Source organism: Brassica napus, chromosome C6, assembly GCF_020379485.1.
Source record: "Brassica napus cultivar Da-Ae chromosome C6, Da-Ae, whole genome shotgun sequence".
Lineage (NCBI taxonomy): Eukaryota > Viridiplantae > Streptophyta > Magnoliopsida > Brassicales > Brassicaceae > Brassica > Brassica napus.
This window is the reverse complement of record NC_063449.1, coordinates 27318907-27339605: the sequence shown is the minus strand read 5'-3', so window position 1 is coordinate 27339605 and position 20699 is coordinate 27318907. Positions and strand designations below refer to the sequence as shown.

General features: G+C 37.7%; 1 protein-coding gene across 1 annotated transcript; it reads left to right on the top strand.

The window, feature by feature from the left end:
* The first annotated feature begins 17518 nt into the window (after positions 1-17518).
* Positions 17519-19888, top strand: LOC106407926 (blue copper protein-like). Its single transcript, XM_022704120.2, has one exon. The coding sequence runs from the start codon at positions 18600-18602 to the stop codon at positions 19461-19463; it is 864 nt and encodes a 287-aa protein (XP_022559841.1). The 5' UTR covers positions 17519-18599; the 3' UTR covers positions 19464-19888.
* Positions 19889-20699: the final 811 nt, after the last annotated feature.

Genomic DNA, 20699 nt, shown 5'->3' with positions numbered 1-20699 from the left:
ACAACCCCAAATGCAATCGGATACAAATTAGAGTTACCATCTACAGCAGTAGCAACAAGAAGTGTCCCTTTGTATTTATTTTTCAGAAAAGTTCCGTCAACGACAATCACCCTTCGCATTGCATTGTAGAATCCTCTAACTGATTGCCCAAATGACATAAATAGATACATGAATCTTCCCTTCTCATTAGTTTCGTAGTGAGTATGCGTACCAGGATTTGCTTCTTTAATCATATGCAAATATGCTGGTATTTTAGAGTAACTGCGATCTGGTATACCTCTAGCAGCTGCAATAGCAAACTCACGAGCTTCCCAAGCGTGCCAATAAGTAATCTCACAACTATGCTCCATTCTCATAAATTGAATGATGTCATTCGGTTTTGGGCCATCGTTTGCATCATCAAATCGATGTTGTATCAGAGTCCCAATTGTTCTTGCAGATGCTGTTTTTCCGAATTTCCTTTTCTTTGAAGGAGCACATGAATGTCTTCCATCACATTGGTTGATCATGAAATATGTAGACCCATCTATTCCTTCTGCACGCACAGTCCAGTTGCACAATGCATCCTTACATCGAATATACCACCATTTTCTCGTGGATTTGATAACAGTGTAATCGAAATTATTCTTCATCGCCAAAATTTCCATTGTTGCCTTCAGAACCCCTTTACTTGTGAAAATTTGATCCTTCTTCACGAAGTCTCCTCTCCAAGCTCGACCATCCTTATCACTGTCTCCATTGTTTTGACAAAGTTCAATGTTTTCACTCCTTAAAGCACCGCAACCATCCGCAGCGACATGATTTGTTCTTTTAACAAAAGACTCCTTTGACGGCTTGACAAACTCTGCTCGATTTATCTCAGGAACTTCTTCATCCTCAACATTACTTGAATCACAAGGCTCCTTATTCAAATCGATATTGACTCGTTCCTTTTGATTTACACCAGAAACAGAGAACATCACACACAAGGTAGTAGACGATTCCCTCTTTGCATAGCCCACAAAATTAGATGCTTGCCGATCATTGGTGATAATAATTGGAGGATTACCTTTTTGATTCAACAACGAATAACTGAACTCGGCATTAATGGCATTATGGTCCACCCCATAATCCTCACACACCGTTATCTTGAGCTGCTTCAACGTAGTAGTAGTTGCTAATGTTACCATTCGACCACGCCTTTCTTTGTCTACCACGAAACTCCAGTCATCACCGCGACTACACATCCATTCACCCGATTTGACATAGATTAGAACCATCACTACAAGAAAACAACGGTATTCTGACGGACATTCTGACGGAAAATGAAATCCTCGGAATATCCCGAGGAATTTCCGAGGAAGCACAAAATTGGGTTTCCTCGGAATTTCCTCGGAATATACCGACGGAATTCCGAGGAAATATCTATCCGTCGGAATATTCCGAGGAAATTCCGAGGGAAAATGGGTTCCTCGGAAAAAACCGATGAATTCCGAGGAAATATTATAGCCGTTGGAGAGCCGTTGGGGGATTTTACAAAATTCCGAGGAAATTCCGACGAACTAGCCTTTTCCGTCGGAATTTCCTCGGTCTGTCGGCAGGATTTAAACTATAAATACAAGCACTCCTCTTCCTCTTCATTCACTCCATATCTTCATCCTCCCTCTTACTCTATTTACACACGAATTTGATTCATAAAAAATATGTCTTCTTCAAATTATTTTCGTTCTTGGATCGATCGACCTCATTTGGATCCGAACACGAGATTGCTTACGGAAGAATACCAACGAGGTATAACCGAATTCATGGGGTTAGTTCACCGACAACCGGAAGAAAAAACAGGTATGTTAAGATGTCCTTGCTCTAATTGTAAAAATAGAAAGGTTATTAAAGAGTGGGATGTTTGGACTCATCTATATTTGAGTGGGTTTACACGAAGTTACAAAATTTGGTATCATCATGGGGAAACTGATTATGAACATGGTAGTACTAGCGAACCTCAGCCAGCGGTTAGATTAGAAGAACCAATTAGAACAGATGTAGATTATGGTGTAGGTACTGAGCAGATGGTAAATGATCATTTTAGAGGGGAAGATTTACCCAATGCAGAAGCTAGGAGATTTTATGATATGTTGGATGCTGGAAAGCAACCATTGTACGAAGGTTGCAGAGATGGTCATTCAGCTTTATCATCTGCTACAAGATTGATGGGCATTAAAACAGATTATAATTTGGCTGAAGACTGTGTGGATGCGATTGCTGATTTTGTAAAAGGTATTCTACCCGAGGATAATGTAGCTCCTGGTTCATACTACGAGGTTCAGAAACTCGTAGCTGGTCTTGGTTTATCGTATCAGGTAATAGATGTATGCAGCGACAACTGCATGATTTATTGGAGGGCGGATGAACAGCGGGTTACATGCAAATTTTGTGGAAAGCCTCGTTATAAAGATACGAGTGGAAGAGTTCCAGTGCCATATAAAAGGATGTGGTATTTACCTTTGACGGAAAGGTTGCAGAGGTTGTATCTGTCTGAACGCACAGCGCAACCAATGAGATGGCATGCGGAGCACTCAACAGATGGTGAGATCAGACATCCTTCAGATGCAAAAGCGTGGAAGCATTTCCAATCAAAGTATCCCGACTTTGCGTATGAGAGAAGAAATGTCTACCTTGGATTATGTACTGATGGTTTCAGTCCGTTTGGCAAGAGTGGAAGACAGTATTCTCTATGGCCCGTCATTCTTACACCATACAACCTACCCCCAAACTTGTGCTTGCGACGAGAGTTTTTGTTTCTCTCGATTCTCGTTCCCGGACCAGAGCATCCTAAGAGATCACTTGATGTGTTTCTTCAGCCACTAATATATGAGTTGCAACAACTATGGGCTCAAGGTGCTGAAACATACGATGTTTCGTGTAAAGAAAACTTTCAAATGCGGGCAGTACTAATGTGGACAATAAGTGATTTTCCAGCATATGGTATGTTGTCTGGATGGACAACGCATGGAAGGCTATCATGTCCATATTGTCAAGATAACACTGATGCTTTCCAACTAAAACACGGAAGGAAAACGTGTTGGTTTGACTGTCACAGGAGATTCCTACCACCTGATCATCCATATCGTAGGAGTAGGAATTTGTTTACGAAGAACAAGAGGGTGTTTGACAGTCCACCTCCGGAAATTTGTGGGAAAGATTTGAAGATACAACTAAGAGATTTTGGTGCAGAAAGGACGCCAGACGTCGGTGGACATGAGCGTTTTCCGGTAGATGCTGTTGGAGAACTACATAACTGGCACAAAAAAAGTATTTTCTGGGATCTGCCATACTGGGAGGATCATCTGCTAAGGCATAATTTAGATGTCATGCATATTGAGAAGAACTTTTTTGACAATCTCATGAACACGATCCTTAATGTTCAAGGTAAAACAAAGGATAATTTGAAGTCAAGACTGGATTTAGTCGATATATGTGCTCGTTCAGAACTTCATGTTGATGAGAATGGTAGGGCTCCTTTTCCCATATACCGACTTGATGCAGAGGGAAAAGATGCGTTCTTTGATTGGATTTCAAACGATGTGGAATTTCCAGACGGTTACGCATCAAATTTGCGTAACTGTATCGACAGAAAGGAAGGAAAGTTTACTGGCTTGAAAAGCCACGATTGCCATGTAATGATGCAGCGCCTCCTTCCGTTCGCCTTCAAGGAACTATTACCACGAAATGTTCATGAAGCAATTGCAGGGATAAGTGGTTTCTTCCGCGATTTATGCACGAGATCAGTGACTCTTGAAGGTATTGAAAATTTGAAGACTAACATAGCCGTGATTCAGTGCAACCTTGAGAAGATATTTCCTCCCTCATTTTTTGATGTTATGGAGCATCTTGTTATTCACCTGGCAAGAGAATTGGAACTTGGTGGTCCTGTGCAGTATAGATGGATGTATCTGTATGAGCGGTATATGTTCCATTTGAAAAAGATGGTGAAAAATTTAAGTAGGGTGGAAGGTTCTATAGTCGCACAGATGATCAATGAAGAAACTTCAAACTTTGCCGAGTACTACTTTCCAGCAGAAGTTCAGACCAAAAACAGAAGACCTGCTCGGCATGATGATAGAGGCGAACGGGCAACATATCATGTTACGGTTCCAGACATTTTCACAGACGTTGGACGACTTAGCGGAAAACCAAAGGACCGTCGACTTACTGAGCAGGAGCGCAGTCATTTGCAAACATATTTGCTCACCAACTGCGAAGACGTTCTTCAATATGAGAGGTAAATAAATGAGCTTACAAATTTTTATTTTAACAAGTTGAAATTTAAATCTTAATTAATTACATTATTGTCATCATATACAGGATTTTCATGGCAGAAAAGCGGTTCGAGTATAGATACGCCACAGAGGACGAACTAGAAGAAATGAAGCAGAGAGAATTTACTGGATGGATGTTTACTTATGTGAGTGCTTTAAACAAATTAAAATATATTTTATCACATATTTATACTAATTCACATTTATTGATATAACATATATATATGTGCTATTAATAGGTGTCTGCTGGTTTGGCCAGAGGTGAAACATTTGACGATTGGATACGTGAGATGGTCGTTGGACCAAACTTTGTTGTGAAGTCATATCCGAGATTTTGTACTCGAGGATATGCATTCACAACTCAGAAGAGGAGACGTTCGAGTACGACTTATGATGCTGGCGTTTGTTCTGCATCAGGAGATGATGTATACTACGGACACATACATGAGATTTTGGAAATCAAGTATTTGGGCATGGTTGGATTGCGCTGTACTGTTTTCTATTGTGATTGGCACGACAACACTCCAGATCGAGGTGTGAGAACAGATGCATTTGGTGTTACATCAGTAAATTCGAGGCGAAAGCTGCAATATTATGATCCTTTCATTCTTGCTTCTCAGGCCGATCAGGTATTTAAATGTTAATTATTCAGAATGATTCATCATCATGTGTATTAATTTATAATTTTTTTAAATGTTACAGGTTTGTTATATCAAGTACCCCCGGGTAAGGAACAGAGATGATCCATGGGTTACTGTTACAAGACTCAACCCGAGAGGCCGAGTTCAGGGAAGTTCTGAGCTGGAAGACCCACTACAACCAAGCACATCCGGCAACTTAAGTGCAGCAGAAGATTTAGCTGGAGTTGGCCTTGTAGTCGATTTAACCGACTTTGGAGAGGAAGCCGTCGTTCACGTAGAGGATGAACCAGTGATTGGAGAGTTTCACCAAGATCCAGATTCAGATTCATCTGGTGATGATGACTCGGAAACAGACTACCATTGATTTTTTTTTTTTTTTTTTTAAGAAATACCGAGGAAATTCCGAGGAACACTTGATATAACCTCTTTCCTCGGATATTAGTTATTTGGTTTATTTAGCAAGGCAAAGCTGAATACGAATTAAAAACTACTCAAAACACAACCAAATAAAACGAAGAAACCATGTAAAAGAAATACGAACTCATAATTAAGAAAAAAAAAACTAAGTTCAAAATTAACAGAAAATAAGACCATAAAACGTTAGAATAAAAAAAAATGAAATAGCGCGGTCGGAAATCAAATGGCAATACTGGCCGGTGATAGCTCCTACTCCTCGTCTCCTGCTCCAGATGTTCCTGCATCGTTGGGTCTCTTGGACCTCTTTCTTACCCTGTGTGTACCACTCGAACCCGAACCAGAGCTGGATGGAGAGTTGACCCGATGAACTACATCATCCTTTTGGCAACGACACGGCCTGATACGTGAAATGGCAGCCCAGATCTTGTGTAGCATGTCGTTGTTTGTCTTTATGCTCTGATCTCTCCAATGTTGTTGCTGGCGCGAAGTGGCGTTCGGTGGAAGCTCTTGCAGCTTGTACTGGCTGGAGTCTGATGGGAGTAGCTGATGGGGTTGTGAATCATCTGGAATGGCTTGTGCAGCCTCATCTTCTCCTTCTTCATCAACCACGGCCTTGCCTTTGGTCTGATATTTTGGCGTGAAGAAGGATGGCTTGTCTACTAGTGCGGTAGCAGGGGGTAGGAACTCAACTGCAGCCTCTGAAAGTAGAGCAGTCAGGCCGATCTGAGGCAGGTGGCAGTAGAGTGTTTTCTTCGCTCGGTCCTGGAATACGTAGACGTAAGGACCATCCCGATCGATCCTCGAGTGGGGACCAGCTATGAACTCCTTACTTACTAGAGAAATGACATCCAGGTAGTTCCAAGCAATGTTGTTCGATCTGTCCAGTGCTACCTGCTGGTTCTGGCAGTCTACACCCACATGTCTAAGGATCCGAGTAATCACTGCACCAAATCCACATGCATTGCTCTTGGATTTGGTTACTTTCCCCTTGTATCCTGCTAAGTTTGCGGCCAGCACCGCTCCCATGTTGAAGGCAGTAGCAGGTGGGAATGTAGAGTTTCCAAATGCCGGTAGCAAATGCCTCACACCTTGGTACAGGAGGCACAACTCCCATTGCGTGACTGATGCGGCTGTGGTTGTCCCGTATAGCAATGAGCCAATGAGGCGTGTCGCATATCTCAGTACTGGGCTCCGGATAAGTGACTCATTTGCCTGAGAAGATCTATAAACCCCTGTGCCAATCGTTTCCCAGAAGTTCAACAGCTCTGAAGTCCAATAAAGACCAGATGTCCTCTCCCCCGCACTCAATCCAAATAGTTCGCAGAGGTCTGTGAAAGATACCTCATAGTATACTTTCTGCACTACGAATACCAGAAAACCTTCCTGATGGCTATCATCGGGACGGCTGACGTATGCGGATGCTATGAACTGGCGTACCAACTCCGGATAAGTGGGAGGTTGCATAGTTGGCCTAGACCCATGTTCTGGAATAGCCCTTCAATGTCTGCTTTGATTCCCAATATTGTCATCGTCTCAGGACATGCTAGTTGTGTAGCCGGAACGGCTACCTTCTTCATGTTGTTGTAGTGGGTGGTATCAGACTTATCCCACTTCTTTGGCCTTTGCGTCTCTCGCTGAGACGAACCCTCTTCTTGTGTGTTCTTCTTTGCTGATGTTTTCGTGCGCTTCATTCTCTACAAAATAGAATCATTGCTCTCAACATGGTTATAATCAATTAAGAACTCAAAGCAACATGAAAATGAAAGGCGAAATCGAGTTGTGATAAAAAAAACGAAATTGAAAAAAATTCTCAATCCCTAAATCATCTCAATTGTGTTCCAAACTCGTTGATCACAGACAATTGTGTTCTATTCCATGTTTAAACATCTGTTTCATGCATATTTGATCAAGGAATCAACAAGGAAATAAGAAATTCACAAAACCCAAAAATTGCTCAAGAACACGATTTCAGAATGTGGAGATTCGCGGAGTATACCTGTCTTAGGGTGAAAACGAGTGTAGGAATCAGGTAGAGCTCGAAAAATCAAGGGGAATAGAGCCCAAAATTGTTCAAATCGGATGATTATAGAGAGAGAAAGGGGGGGCGAATTATAGGGGAAATCGGAGGGGATGAGAGTTCTGAGGTTTAGATCCAAAAAAGGTCGGGTTTTGCCTTATAATTCTGTTTCCCGCACACGCATCGATCGATGCGTTTTTGAACAAATACGGATCGATCGATCACATTCTTACGCTTTGGTCCATCTTAGTGATCGATCGATCCGTTTTTGGACATATATCCATCGATCGATCCGTTTATAAAAAAACTTACAAGATTTTCCGAGGACATTCCGAGGAACATTTGAGATTCTCGATCGATCGATGGGATAATCTCATCGATCGATCACATTCTTACGGTCTGGTGCATCTTAGTGATCGATCGATGCGTTTTTGGACATATATCCATCGATCGATCCGTTTATAAAAAAACTTACAAGATTTTCCGAGGACATTCCGAGGAACATTTGAGATTCTCGATCGATCGATGGGATAATCTCATCGATCGATCACATTCTTACGGTCCGGTGCATCTTAGTGATCGATCGATGCGTTTTTGGACATATATCCATCGATCGATCCGTTTATAAAAAAACTTACAAGATTTTCCGAGGACATTCCGAGGAACACTTGAGATTCTCGATCGATCGATGGGATAATCTCATCGATCGATCACATTCTTACGGTCCGGTGCATCTTAGTGATCGATCGATGCGTTTTTGGACATATATCCATCGATCGATCCGTTTATAAAAAAACTTACAAGATTTTCCGAGGACATTCCGAGGAACACTTGAGATTCTCGATCGATCGATGGGATAATCTCATCGATCGATCACATTCTTACGGTCCGGTCCATCTTAGTGATCGATCGATGCGTTTTTGGATATATATACATCGATCGATCCGTTTATAAAAAAAATTGACGTATTGAAACCCCAAACACTAGTTCCTCGGAATTTCCTCGGAATATTCCGAGGAAATTCCGAGGAAGAAGAGGGTTTCCTCGGAGTTCCCTCGGAATAATCCGAGGAAATTCCGAGGAAATAGGGTTTTTAAACCGAAAACAACGTTTTGCGGTTTGAATAACACCTATATAACCCTTATTAAGTGTCTTACGTTCATTATGAAGTCAAATATTTGTTCCTTACCGTATAATTAACACTTTTCCGATTGTATGAACGAAATCCCACAACATAAGAGAAACACTTATACCTTTTAATGAACGGTAAAGGGAATACTTTCAATTAGTTTTGAAATTTGTTATTTCATGGTTTATGCTCATCTATACAAAGAATCCTCAATGGTATGCATTACAATTGTATAAGAAATGAAATACGGCAAAAAAAATTGATGTTTTGAAACCCCAAACACTAGTTCCTCGGTATTTCCTCGGAATATTCCGAGGAAATTCCGACGGATATTTTACTATCCGTCGGAATTTCCTCGGAATATTTTCATTTTACCGGGCAAATATTTCGCAAAAATTGAAATTAGAATTCCGACGGATATTAGCCGTCGGACCCTAGGTTTTATAACCACGAGCCGCTTCTTCTTCCCCATTTCTCTCTTCTTCCTCTGCGCGACTCCTCTCTCCTTTCCGGCGATTTCCCCCTGAAATCCGACGATATCTCCGGCGATCTCCCCCTTCTCTTACACAAATCATGTAAGGACCCTATCCCACTCTCTTAGGTTCTATTTGTTAGGTTTTTGTGTAATTTTGATAGATTTTTGTTAGGGTGATTGGTTAGGATTGTGATTTGGTTGTATAATAGGTTTAGAATTATGATTTGGTTGAATAATTTGTTTTGTTGAATTGATTTAGAATTTTTTTATTATTTTTTTATTTTTTGTATTTATAAAATCGATTTTTGTATATAAAATCGATTTTTGTATTTTACAAATCGATTTTTCTATATAAATTCGATTTTTTGGATTTTACAAAAAAAATTTGGTATACAAATTCGATTTTTTGGATTTTACAAAACATTTTAAATATCTATAAAACTTTTTTTGTGATTAAAAACTATTATTTGGGATTTAAAAATATTTTTAATATATATATATTATTAAAACTATTTTTTTTTAATTATTAAACTATTTTTATTTATTAAAACTATTTTTTGTTTATTAGAACTATTTTTATATATTTATTAAATATTTTTAATATATAAAATCTTTTTTGTGACTATATTATTTGGGATTTTTTTTAAAAAAAAATTAATTTATATATTTCTCTATTTATTAAATATATTTTTTTAATTTACAGGTCTCATGATGATCAGACCCGGCCTCGACAGCGTCGTAGTCGTGGTGGTACGGGGAGCCAGTCTCGGGATTCCAGCCATTTTCAGGATTCCCCTTCGCCCCACAGCTCCAACCATACATCTCCCTCTGCTGCACCCGCTCCTGCTCCTCTCGCTCCCGCTGCTGCATCCGCTCCTGTTCCTCCGGGTCCTCCGGGAGTGATGCGTGTTGCGGAGTTGGTTCAACAGCCCGGTCGTGACCATCTTCCGTATCTCACTCCGTATCCACATGGACGGGGTCAAACATGGTAATTAAACATTTTTTTCTTTAAATTTGGATTCATTATTAACCGTTTATTCTTTTTATTAGGTTCAACCGATCCGGGAACGGGATCAGCGCATGGATCAACCGTATGATGTACTCGGCCCTCGACAGTGGACATCCGACTTTCACTCACTTCCCTACCGAGAAGCAGGTTCTGTGGTTTCGTCAGTTTGCGGTAAGTATTCTAATTTCTTACTTATATTTTTAATCTTTAATATAATTTTTCTACTAATTGTGTTTTTTTTTCAGCAAGAGTTCAACTGGAATTCCGATGAGACGCTCTTTATCTATCACCACTTCGTCCATAAAGTAATGGACAACTATGGGAAGCAGATCCACGAGTGGAAGAAGAAGTGGGAAATCAATAAGGTTCGATTTAATTTATTAAACAATTTTTTAATTTATTAAACTATTTTTTAATTTATTAAACTATTTTTTTTTTATTATTAAAAGGTCCCAAAGTCGATGAACGACACGGTCTGGAAGGAGTTGTGTGCGCATTGGGATAAAGAAGAGACGAAAGAAACTTCTTCCACCAACTCCACCAACCGCAGGAGCGACCGTAAAGGGAAGGGCATCTACAAGCATAACTTGGGTGCTCAATCTATTGCCACTCTGGGAGATCGCATGGTAAGTTCAACCGTTTTTTCTTCAATTATTTGAGTTTCAGAATTTTAATTTATTGTGCATTTCTTCTAATTTCTAATGTTTCTTTAATTTATGTTTTTTTTCAAGGCGGAAGAAAATGATGGCGAGCCGGTTGATGATCTCGCCCTAATGAGGAGGGCGTATACCAACAAGAAGACCGGCCAGATTGATGACGGTCTTGTGAGGGACGTGGTCGACCTGGTCCAAACTCAGGTGGTAGACGAAGTGTCTCAGCTTCAAACCGAGGATGACGCTTCGACGGCTTCGACCAACTTGTCCCGGTTTCGAATCAACGAAATCGTTGAATCCGTAAGTTCTTTTTTTTTTAAAGTTCAATTCATTTATTTCTTGGTTTAAATTTGTAAATTTGGCTATTTTCTATTCAGTCGGTTCCAAAGAAGAAGGGACGTTTGGTCGGTTTGGGTCGTCGCACCCGGTCGGTTCCTCCTTCTTCTGCACCACCGCCCTTTGTTGATCCAGAAGTGCTTACGGCTCAGTTGAAGGACAAAGATGATCGTATATCTTTGTTGGAGACCCAGATGGCGGCTCAACAGGCGGGCTATGAGGCACAGAGGAGGCTGAACCAGCAAATGATGGAGATGATGCAGAGGATGTACCCGAACGAGGTCTTCCCGGACGTGCCAGACCCGTAGTTTTTTTTTTTCCAAAAACTCGGAATGTTTTATTTTTATTTGTGAAACTTTGAATATTAATTAATATGATTTCATTTTTAATTTTAATTTCATATTTTCGAATATAAATTTCAGAAATTTTTTTTTTTTTTTAAATTAATATTTTTTACATTCCGAGGAAATTAATTATATTTTTTACTCGATCGATCGATGCGTTTTTGGACATAAATCCATCGATCGATCTGTTTATAAAAAACGTTTGGAATATACCGAGGGAAACCTTTCCTCGGAATATACCGAGGGAACGGTTCCTCGGTATATACCGAGGGACATTTCCCTCGGAATATTCCGAGGGACAGATCCCTCGGAATATACCGAGGGACACATTCCTCAGAATATTCCGAGGAATATGTCCCTCGGTATATTCCTATCGATCGATGTATATATGCCTAAAAACGCATCGATCGATGAACGTCCGAGGAAGTATCCCGACGAAGTTCTCCCTCGGTATATTCCGAGGACCTTTCCGACAAACTAGTGATCCTCGGAATTTCCTCGGAAGTTTATTTCCTCAGAATTCCGTCGGAAAATTCCGAGGAAAGAAGAAATTCCGAGGAATTATTTCCGACGACTTGTTTCGTCGGTATGTCGTCGGAATAACGATATTCCGACGAAATTCCGACGATTTTTTCCCTCAGAATCCTTGTTGTTTTCTTGTAGTGCATGTTGTATTGATAGAGAAAAGAGAGATGATTATGTCGATGAAGAAGAGAGAAACACAAAGAACGACAACAAAAGATCGTGGGAGAAGGAGAAAAACGTGGGAGAAAATATTCTTGGAGATATTTAGGGAAGATTTAGTTTACATTTAGGAAACATCTTTAACCGATTATGGAAGTTTCCATATTTTTCGGATTTCCTGTAAAATGTATAACCTATGTAAGTCAGAATACAGTAGAGTAGATGTGAAACATATTCTTCCCTAGGCGCCACATAAGGTAAAAGACAGACCATATCATGGCTCCAAATATAGATAGGATATATCAACGCATTGTGGCTATATGTCGTTATCAAGCTAAAGGTATAAGAAAGACATCTTTCTTGATTATAACGTAACGTAACCTAGCTTTGGTTAGAATATATAAGAAAAGATAGGTTACGTTGTATACCAAAGATATATCTATGTATAAACATTAGTAGCCGATTTCTAGACTAAGTAGATGACTAGAATGAGTATTGTAACTGTAGCTAGAAGATGAAATAAAATATGATTCATTTAAAAAAAAACAATTTAAACATATATATTGTCATACTTATGTTTCCAATAGTTTTGATATTTTTTAACATTTTTAAAATTCAGTTTACTATTTTTTCCATAAAAAAAAGGGTAAAATATGTCCAGAATTGCCCAAAATATCAGAAATCTTATTGTGATAAATAAAAGTTCAAAATGTCCCATTTTTCCAATTTTCCCTATAATTAATTACATTAACTTAAGTATTAACCTGACAAAAAAATCTTTTTGATTAAAGTATTAACTTGAATATACAGTGTTTAGTGATTTTTACCAAATCCAACACATTAAAAATATAGAAAAGGCCACAATACTTTTCTCATGAAACTTGGCCCGTTATTCTCTAAGAAAATTAATTAATTGGAAACAACGAAATTAGATATTAACTATCGATTGATTTCCTCCGACCGATTCTCTCAATTTAGGGTTCTAAGCGATTAGTTTGATTCATTCATAATGCTGATGGTTAAAACATTGGTGAAGTGAATTTATGACACGGAGAAATATTTAGACCTCTAAATTAACTCAGCGACGAGACTGACTATGTTTCCTTGATGTTTTTTTATTAGATAACGTTGTGTCATTAGTAAAGTGGAAGATTCTGAATAGGTTGTATGGCCGTAACGTAACGAGACCTTATGTACTACCGCGAGTGAGTTCAAACATCCCTTTTCTATTGTCCGACATTATTGATAACATCAAAGATTTTCCCCAGTGTTTGACTGGTTGGCCAGAACTATTGGGTTTTGTATAAAAGACCACGGGAAATGTACTTCAGTGCGAAAGAAAAAAAGAGAGAGGATGTCTATGATATAACTGGCCACCTCAGCAGGAAGATATGATTTTCATCACAAAGTGTAGCCGTATTCTTGGCTTAGGAGACCTTGGAGTGCATGGAATTGGGATTCCTATTGGAAAGCTCGACATGTACGTGTCTGCAACATGAGTCAATCCATATGTCTGATGTCGACATAATTTGTTTTTTTTTTGTTTGGTAACAATTTTCCTTAGTTATGAATTTCAGTAGATAGATGATCACATTTATAGTTTATTGATTCTGTGCTGATTCTTTGATGTTGGTGTTTGAGATTTTATGAATAAAAATGTATTTTTGTGTTCTAGGTCACCATTTTCTTATTTGTTGAATATCAATAGAAAATTCGTGACAAAAAAAAAGAAAGAACATCAATAGAAGATGAATGTATCCGATTCCATGCTCATCATTGATGATTCTTTTTTTTCATAAAGAATTCCTATAGCTTCCATATGAACTGCTTAGACCGTTTCAATATGCGTCCGTATTTTTTTTTACGCATCTGTATCTTATTTACAACGACTTATAAGAATAATCTTCTGAAAATTATGACTAAAATTATTAGTTCTAAAAATAAAATTTTCAATAAAAGCTTTTCGGTGGAGTTCAGAGTTGTTTTTTTCTTTTTGAAACAAAGTTCAGAGTTTTTTCAAGATGGAAGAATTTAATTCCTATTTGGAAGTAAATCAGTTACATGATCATAACCGATGGTAAACTCGGAGGCGAGCTCTTCTCATTTCTGCATATTACCTTTCTGCTCACAATGTTTTCTGGCTCATCTTCTTCCATTGCATTAATTTAATTTTTGTCTTACCTGAACCTTATGCAGTGTAAGGTGTCGGTTGTTTATGTGATCTGTGGAACATTGTGTTGCAGAGAGAGAGCTTCTCCGAATGGTGAGGCTGCAGCAGAAAGAAGTGCCGTTGAGAAAAGAGCATAATTGATGTGGCTTCAACCTTGGAACCTGAGGAAGCAGACAATGGAGGAGGCTACAGTGCTCTGGTCAACCAACCAAGGAGTACATCGACTATGCAGTTAAACATGTTCTGTTATACAGGTGATAGTTTCTTCTTCCGAGTTCCTCATTCTCTTCTTAATGGTTAAGTACAATAAAAATATCTAAAGCGATTGTGATTAAACCCCATAAATGTACAGGGTTTGCTCGGAATCAAGGTTAAGGTCATGCTTGACTGGGACTCTATTAGGAAGCTAGGACCAATGACACCATTACCAGATGTTGTTATCATCCATACTCCCAAATGAAAAGATGTTAATTCCGCACCTGATCAGGTTGTTAATTTTGCTGCTCTTCTATTGGAAGCTCCCCTCACAGCCGTAGATTACCCTGAGATGATCTCAGTCGTCTAGAAGAGATGGCGTCAGGAAAGCCTCATGTTCTTCCTAAAAGCAACCTTTCTAATGAAGAGAACTTACTCTATATGTTGGATTCAATGTACATCACTCTCTCTTTCTTCCCTCTTTGATTTTATAATGTTACTTTTAGTCATTTTCATTCCGTTTCTAGCTTTAAACGTGTCGGTAACGTGATATATATTCCTCTCATCTTCTATTATAGAGAGAGGTAGGTTGAGACCTTTATAGATGTTATGAAAGTATTTATGTTTGTTGTTTTATACATTTTTGCAGATTGTCATCACTCTTGAAATGTATGTTATTGAGAATATTGTTTGGATTCCTTGGTTATGGTGGGTTCAAAGCATGATGGTTAAGATCATATAGTTAGAATTTCAATCAAATTTTCATTCTTGAAACAGTTTAAAGATATAACATTTTAAAATAAACGGAATGTTAATTTCTAGAAATTTAGCAAAGAAACAAATTATAAAGCAAGTCATGTGCTATTATTTAAACGTAATGATTTATGAGATATTTCGAATTTCATCCGTTTGACAAAAGAAAATCTGATACTCATATTAATATGAGAAATACTTATCACATCATCATATTTTCAGGTTGTTTTGTGATAAAACATAGTCACCTTATTTAGTTTGTTACGTGCTGATGTAGTGCCTATTGTTGACCAGAATTGGGAGAAAACCATGGATTGTCGTAGTCCGGGTTTAAGGTATACAGTTTGATGCCAGCTAGCTTCAAGGTGCTAAATGTTCCTCTTAAAGGTGATGATTCACTGACCAAGTAACTTTTCGATCCTGATTTTGGAGAAGCAATTTGACGTGTGAGCTCTATTTATTCTGGTGAGAGAAGCTTAAATATGTTTTACCATATAAGTTATAACCATGTGGAAAAAGATATACAGATTTGTTATGGTATTATTTTAACTTAATTCACTTTTCATTTGTTTTGGAATTATGGGGTTATAATTGATTACAAAAATGAGATGCAGTACAAACTTTATAAATTAATACTCGATAAATTAATAAATACCATAAATTAATTAAAAAAGATTATGTGCGGTTCAAAATTTTAACACAAATCGATAAAATAATAAGATAATAAATTTTCAGAAAATCCTATGTCAATATATGGTCTCGGTATAAATTAATAATTTATATGTATATACATTTTATATAAGTACAAACCAATCATTATATTGTTTGTTTTATATTCACAATGAAATTATCTTTATATTTTCTTAACATTTAATATATTTTGATGAGATTTAGTAAAATTATATCTTAAACACATTTAAATTCTGTGAAACATATTTTATATACACCAAATAACATAATAAAACTAATATAGATGTAAAATTTCAAAATATTAATTAATGTACATACATTAAATCAAATATTTTTCTTAGTTTAGGAAAAATATATCTTAAAATTGAAAAAATTTAAAAGGAACTTTTTTGTAAATTGATAACTATGTAAATTACTAAAATACCAAAATCCCAACATTGTTAATTTATAAAGTTTTTACTATAAAATGCACAAATGTGTCTATATAGGAAAGAGTTGATGTGCACACTAGAATAAAGAACCGATGTGCGGAGCAAGCATAACATCAACCCATAATAAACCTCTTCACTAAACAAACAAATCAATCCGTAATACTTCCTATAAAAAATTTAAAGTTTTATAACACATCTAATGTCAACAGGGGCATGATTATTGGAGGGTTCTTAAAGTGGGGTTCTTAGCGGAATATAAGAACCCGTCTCTTAATTTTTAACTAAAAAAACTAAGAACCGGCTCTTAAATAAGAGTCTTAAGAAACGGTTCTTAGCTTTTTTAGTTAAAAGTTAAGAGACGGGTTCCTATATTCCGTTAAGAACCCCACCCTAAGAACCTTCCAATAATCATGCTCTAAGAGCATGATTATCCCTAAAACTCCTAATGGGGTTCTTAATAATTTTTAATAATAAATATAATCTTAAGAACTTTTGTTAAGAAACCCCTAAAATTTGTCCTACAATGCTAGTTTCTTAGTTAAAGATTCTTAAAAAAAAATTAAACATTGTTGTATGCTTGTTCTTTTAACTTCTGCAAAATCAATCACCAAAATAAGAATATATGAGATGAAAGAAGGGGATCCATGAGAAAACTAGAACAAGAACGAAGAAACAAAGCGTTACTGGCAACATGACGATGAAACAACGGATCTGCATTGTGAATCATCCAATCATAGGAATCAAAAGCTGTGTGATAGACAGGATAATCTGAAAAAAAAAACTGACAGTATAGGCATCACTTAGACATGTATACATCATCAAGTTCTTGTTTTACCTGCACCATCTGTTAAGCTAAACCGAGTGCGAGTTCTCGGGGTAAAACAGCAGCTAGGAATATGTACGCTGGTCCACTTCCACTGCAACAAGATTGAAGTCTTCAGATGGTAACATGATTACTTGATCGGTGACTTAACAACTTGAGCATTCAGAAACGTTACGTACCTGAGACCAGTGACAACATCAAACATTTTCTCATCAGCTTTGAACATTTTCCCCACAGAGCCAAACAACTAAGCAACAAGTGCTCCATCTTCTTCCGTCGCGGCTGTTCCAAGGCTCATCACTATTTTATACGACATAATGTTCCATCATCAGTAAGCATTTGATAGTTTCAATGAGAAAATAAACTACATATAACACTAACACTAACCATATATCTAACACCAACCAGAATCAAGACATGTTCATTTAAGAGTGAGCTGTAAGGGAGGGAACGAACCTGCAGTGGTACAATAATGATCACAATGTATATCAATTTCAGAGACTCTCTTGGTGTCTGCCGTATAACAAAGATTCCTGCATTGGTACAATAATGATCACAATGTATATCAATTTCAGAGAGATCATAGAGTAACCCAACCAACCATCATCAATAAGTCCAGTGAACAATAAAGAACTCAGTAAGTCAATCAAATAGCCATCCAAGACAATCAGTATCAACCGCATAGAATGAATCCAACCGTCAACAACAATTAGGTTTCTTAGTCGTATCAGGCATCGAATCGAAGGGGCGGATCACGGATTCCAAACCAAACTTAGAAGAATCTCGTCGATCCTCACCCTCGGAGCTTCCGACGGACCTTCCAGCAAACGTATCGAGGAGAGGTCAACCAAGGAAGAGATGGAATGGACTCAATCGTCGAACTCATCTTTCGGGAGAGAGAAATAGAAAACCAAACTCTTCTTCTTCTAACACGTGTCTCCAAGATCCGTTTCTTCCTCCGCTTAATTAAGAACCAACTCTTAAGGTATTTTCTATTTTTTATTTATTTTAATTACAATTAAATGCTAAGAACCTCCTTAAGGACCACGGTTAATCCTGGTCTAAGTATAGAAAAGGCCACAATACTTTTCTCATGAAACTTGGCCCGTTATTCTCTAAAAAAATTAATTAATTGGAAACAACAAAATTAGATATTCACTATCGGTGTTTTTATTAGTTCCAAAATAAAATAGATATCAAATTGTTCCTTGTGAACGAAGAATAAGATTTTTGAGATATTAGATAAAGTAGAAATCATAAATGAACCTAATCAGAAAAGTATTAAAGATTTTTTAAACGTGATTATTTCCTATTCCAGATTAGATATGTGTATTTTTTGAAACGGTTTAGATCATTAAGTAGAAAGAAAACTCTTTAAAAAGGAAAGATAAGATCCGTAACACCTTATATAAGGAGGGTTAAGGCATTCTATTTTGTTACATTCACACATTCATCAACGCTTGAGTTCAATATTTGCTTCCAAAACTTTCTCTCTTCGATCATACTTGTAATCTTTCTTGTTCATCTTCGGTAGATAATGGCGACTAGAACAAGAATCTTCAGCTTCGTGTTCGCGATGATGATGAGCTTCATGGTATTCTCGGTTTACTGCTCGGCGAGGATCTACACAGTTGGAGACTCCGAGGGATGGACTGCCAAGGACGACGTCTACTACGCTTGGGCCGAAGCCGACCATAAGGAGTTCCACGTGGGAGATTCTCTAGTCTTCGAATACGATCCCAACATCAACGACGTGATTCATGCTTCTGGCTCTTTGGAATACGAGTTTTGCGACTATTCTTCTCCTAAAGCCGTCTACAACACAGGTCATGATGTCGTGACTCTCACGGAACCAGGCTTTCACTACTTCATCACCTCAAACCAAGCTCAATGTGTGTTGGGACAGAAACTCAAAGTTCTTGTCATCCATGACCCGTCACGTCCGGTTCCTCCACCACCACCGAGCAAGATCCTTCCTGTCGGAAAGACTTACAAGGTCGGAGACTCACAAGGATGGAAACTCTATAACAGTGACTTCTACAACAAGTGGAGTGAGGAGAGACAGTTTCATGTTGGAGATGCTCTACTTTTCGAATACGACAATGAAGTCAACGACGTCTACGAAATCAGCGGTGACCTAGAATTCATTACCTGCGACCCAACGTCTCCGGTAGCCGTGCACAAGACAAGACAAGATCTTGTTAGGCTTACAGAACCAGGTGTTCATTATTTCGTAACCTCGCACTCGGGTTACTGTGAGGCTGGGCTTAAACTTCGAGTGATGGTTGGACCACTACCCAAAGCTGTTACTTTGCCTAGTTTTCCGAAGAAGGTGGACTTGTCAGCTATGGAGCGCCTCAACAACTGGTTGCAGACGTTCAAACACCAACCCCATCATTAATTAACCCATTCTTTTTCTTATCTTGTTTAAGATTTTTATCCAGTGTAGAGTTATTGTACTTTGTTTTGGGAGTACTTTTATATGACCACCATCGTTGTAGAGTATATTTGATAAGAGCAAAATATTCAATAAAATTTCATAAAATTCTGTTGTCTTCGTTAATGCATAACACAATACTTAATTTTGTCTAATTACGTAATCAATTTCATCAATGGAGTTAGGCCTAGACACATTTACCGGGAACGGAAGAACCGAACCGCATCCAACTCAAGATCTTCACGTCTAGCCGTCCATGAAGATCACATTGTTGTATATAACAAAGTCTAGCTTAATCTAATTGAAGTCTGGTGTTAGGTTCGCAGCTAAGACTGCTGTTCAGAATTAATTACAATAGCACTTTTTTTTTTTTGTAACTGAATTACAATAGCACTTCCTTATGTTTAAATTCTTTATGAACGAAATTATAGTCTTCTTCCTCTCTCCTCTTACAAAAAATAGGTAACAGATATTTCATTTTTTTTTTTTTGTAAAAAGATATTTCATTCTTGTATATCTTGAACAAAATCATTCTAATTGAATACACATATAAATTATGTTCTATGCTCTCTATTCTTTGATTACTTCTGCTATTTGTACACGTGTAGAAGCATCAAATCAACAAGATGAAGACGCAGCAGGAGAAACTATTGCAATGCCAGCTTTATTATAATTGATAAAAGATCAGCTTCTTCCATAGTTGGTGACTCCTTTGGCTGAGCTTCTTTTGGTTATACTTTAAAGAGTGTGGTTGTGCTGCTTCTGGTTCTGTAAAGTTGCTTTTGAACCTGCATCTGATTACATTGTTGCTTCTGGTTCTATAGTTATTTTTGATGATGCTACATTGATTGAAAGATTGGAATAAGTTCTGTTTTTTTTTTCTTCTAACATTTGTTACATCTCCGTTTTAATAAAACTGGGCATTCAGTTATTTTAGGTTTTGAAAAAATGTCACTGAACCAAACTATATTTCAGTTCGGTTTGAAACTCGATAATTCGGTTCGGTTTTGTGTATTATTTTGTGTTCCGAGCTGAACCGATTTTGGTTTATTAAGTTAATTCGGTGAAAAAACAAAAATCTTATGCAGATATTTAGTTCGTTTATTCAGTTAATGTTGTAGAATCGATCAATTTCTGCTAAACCGATTGAATTTTTAATTTTCGCCGGTCAGTTTTTAGCTATTAAACCAGATGTGAAAC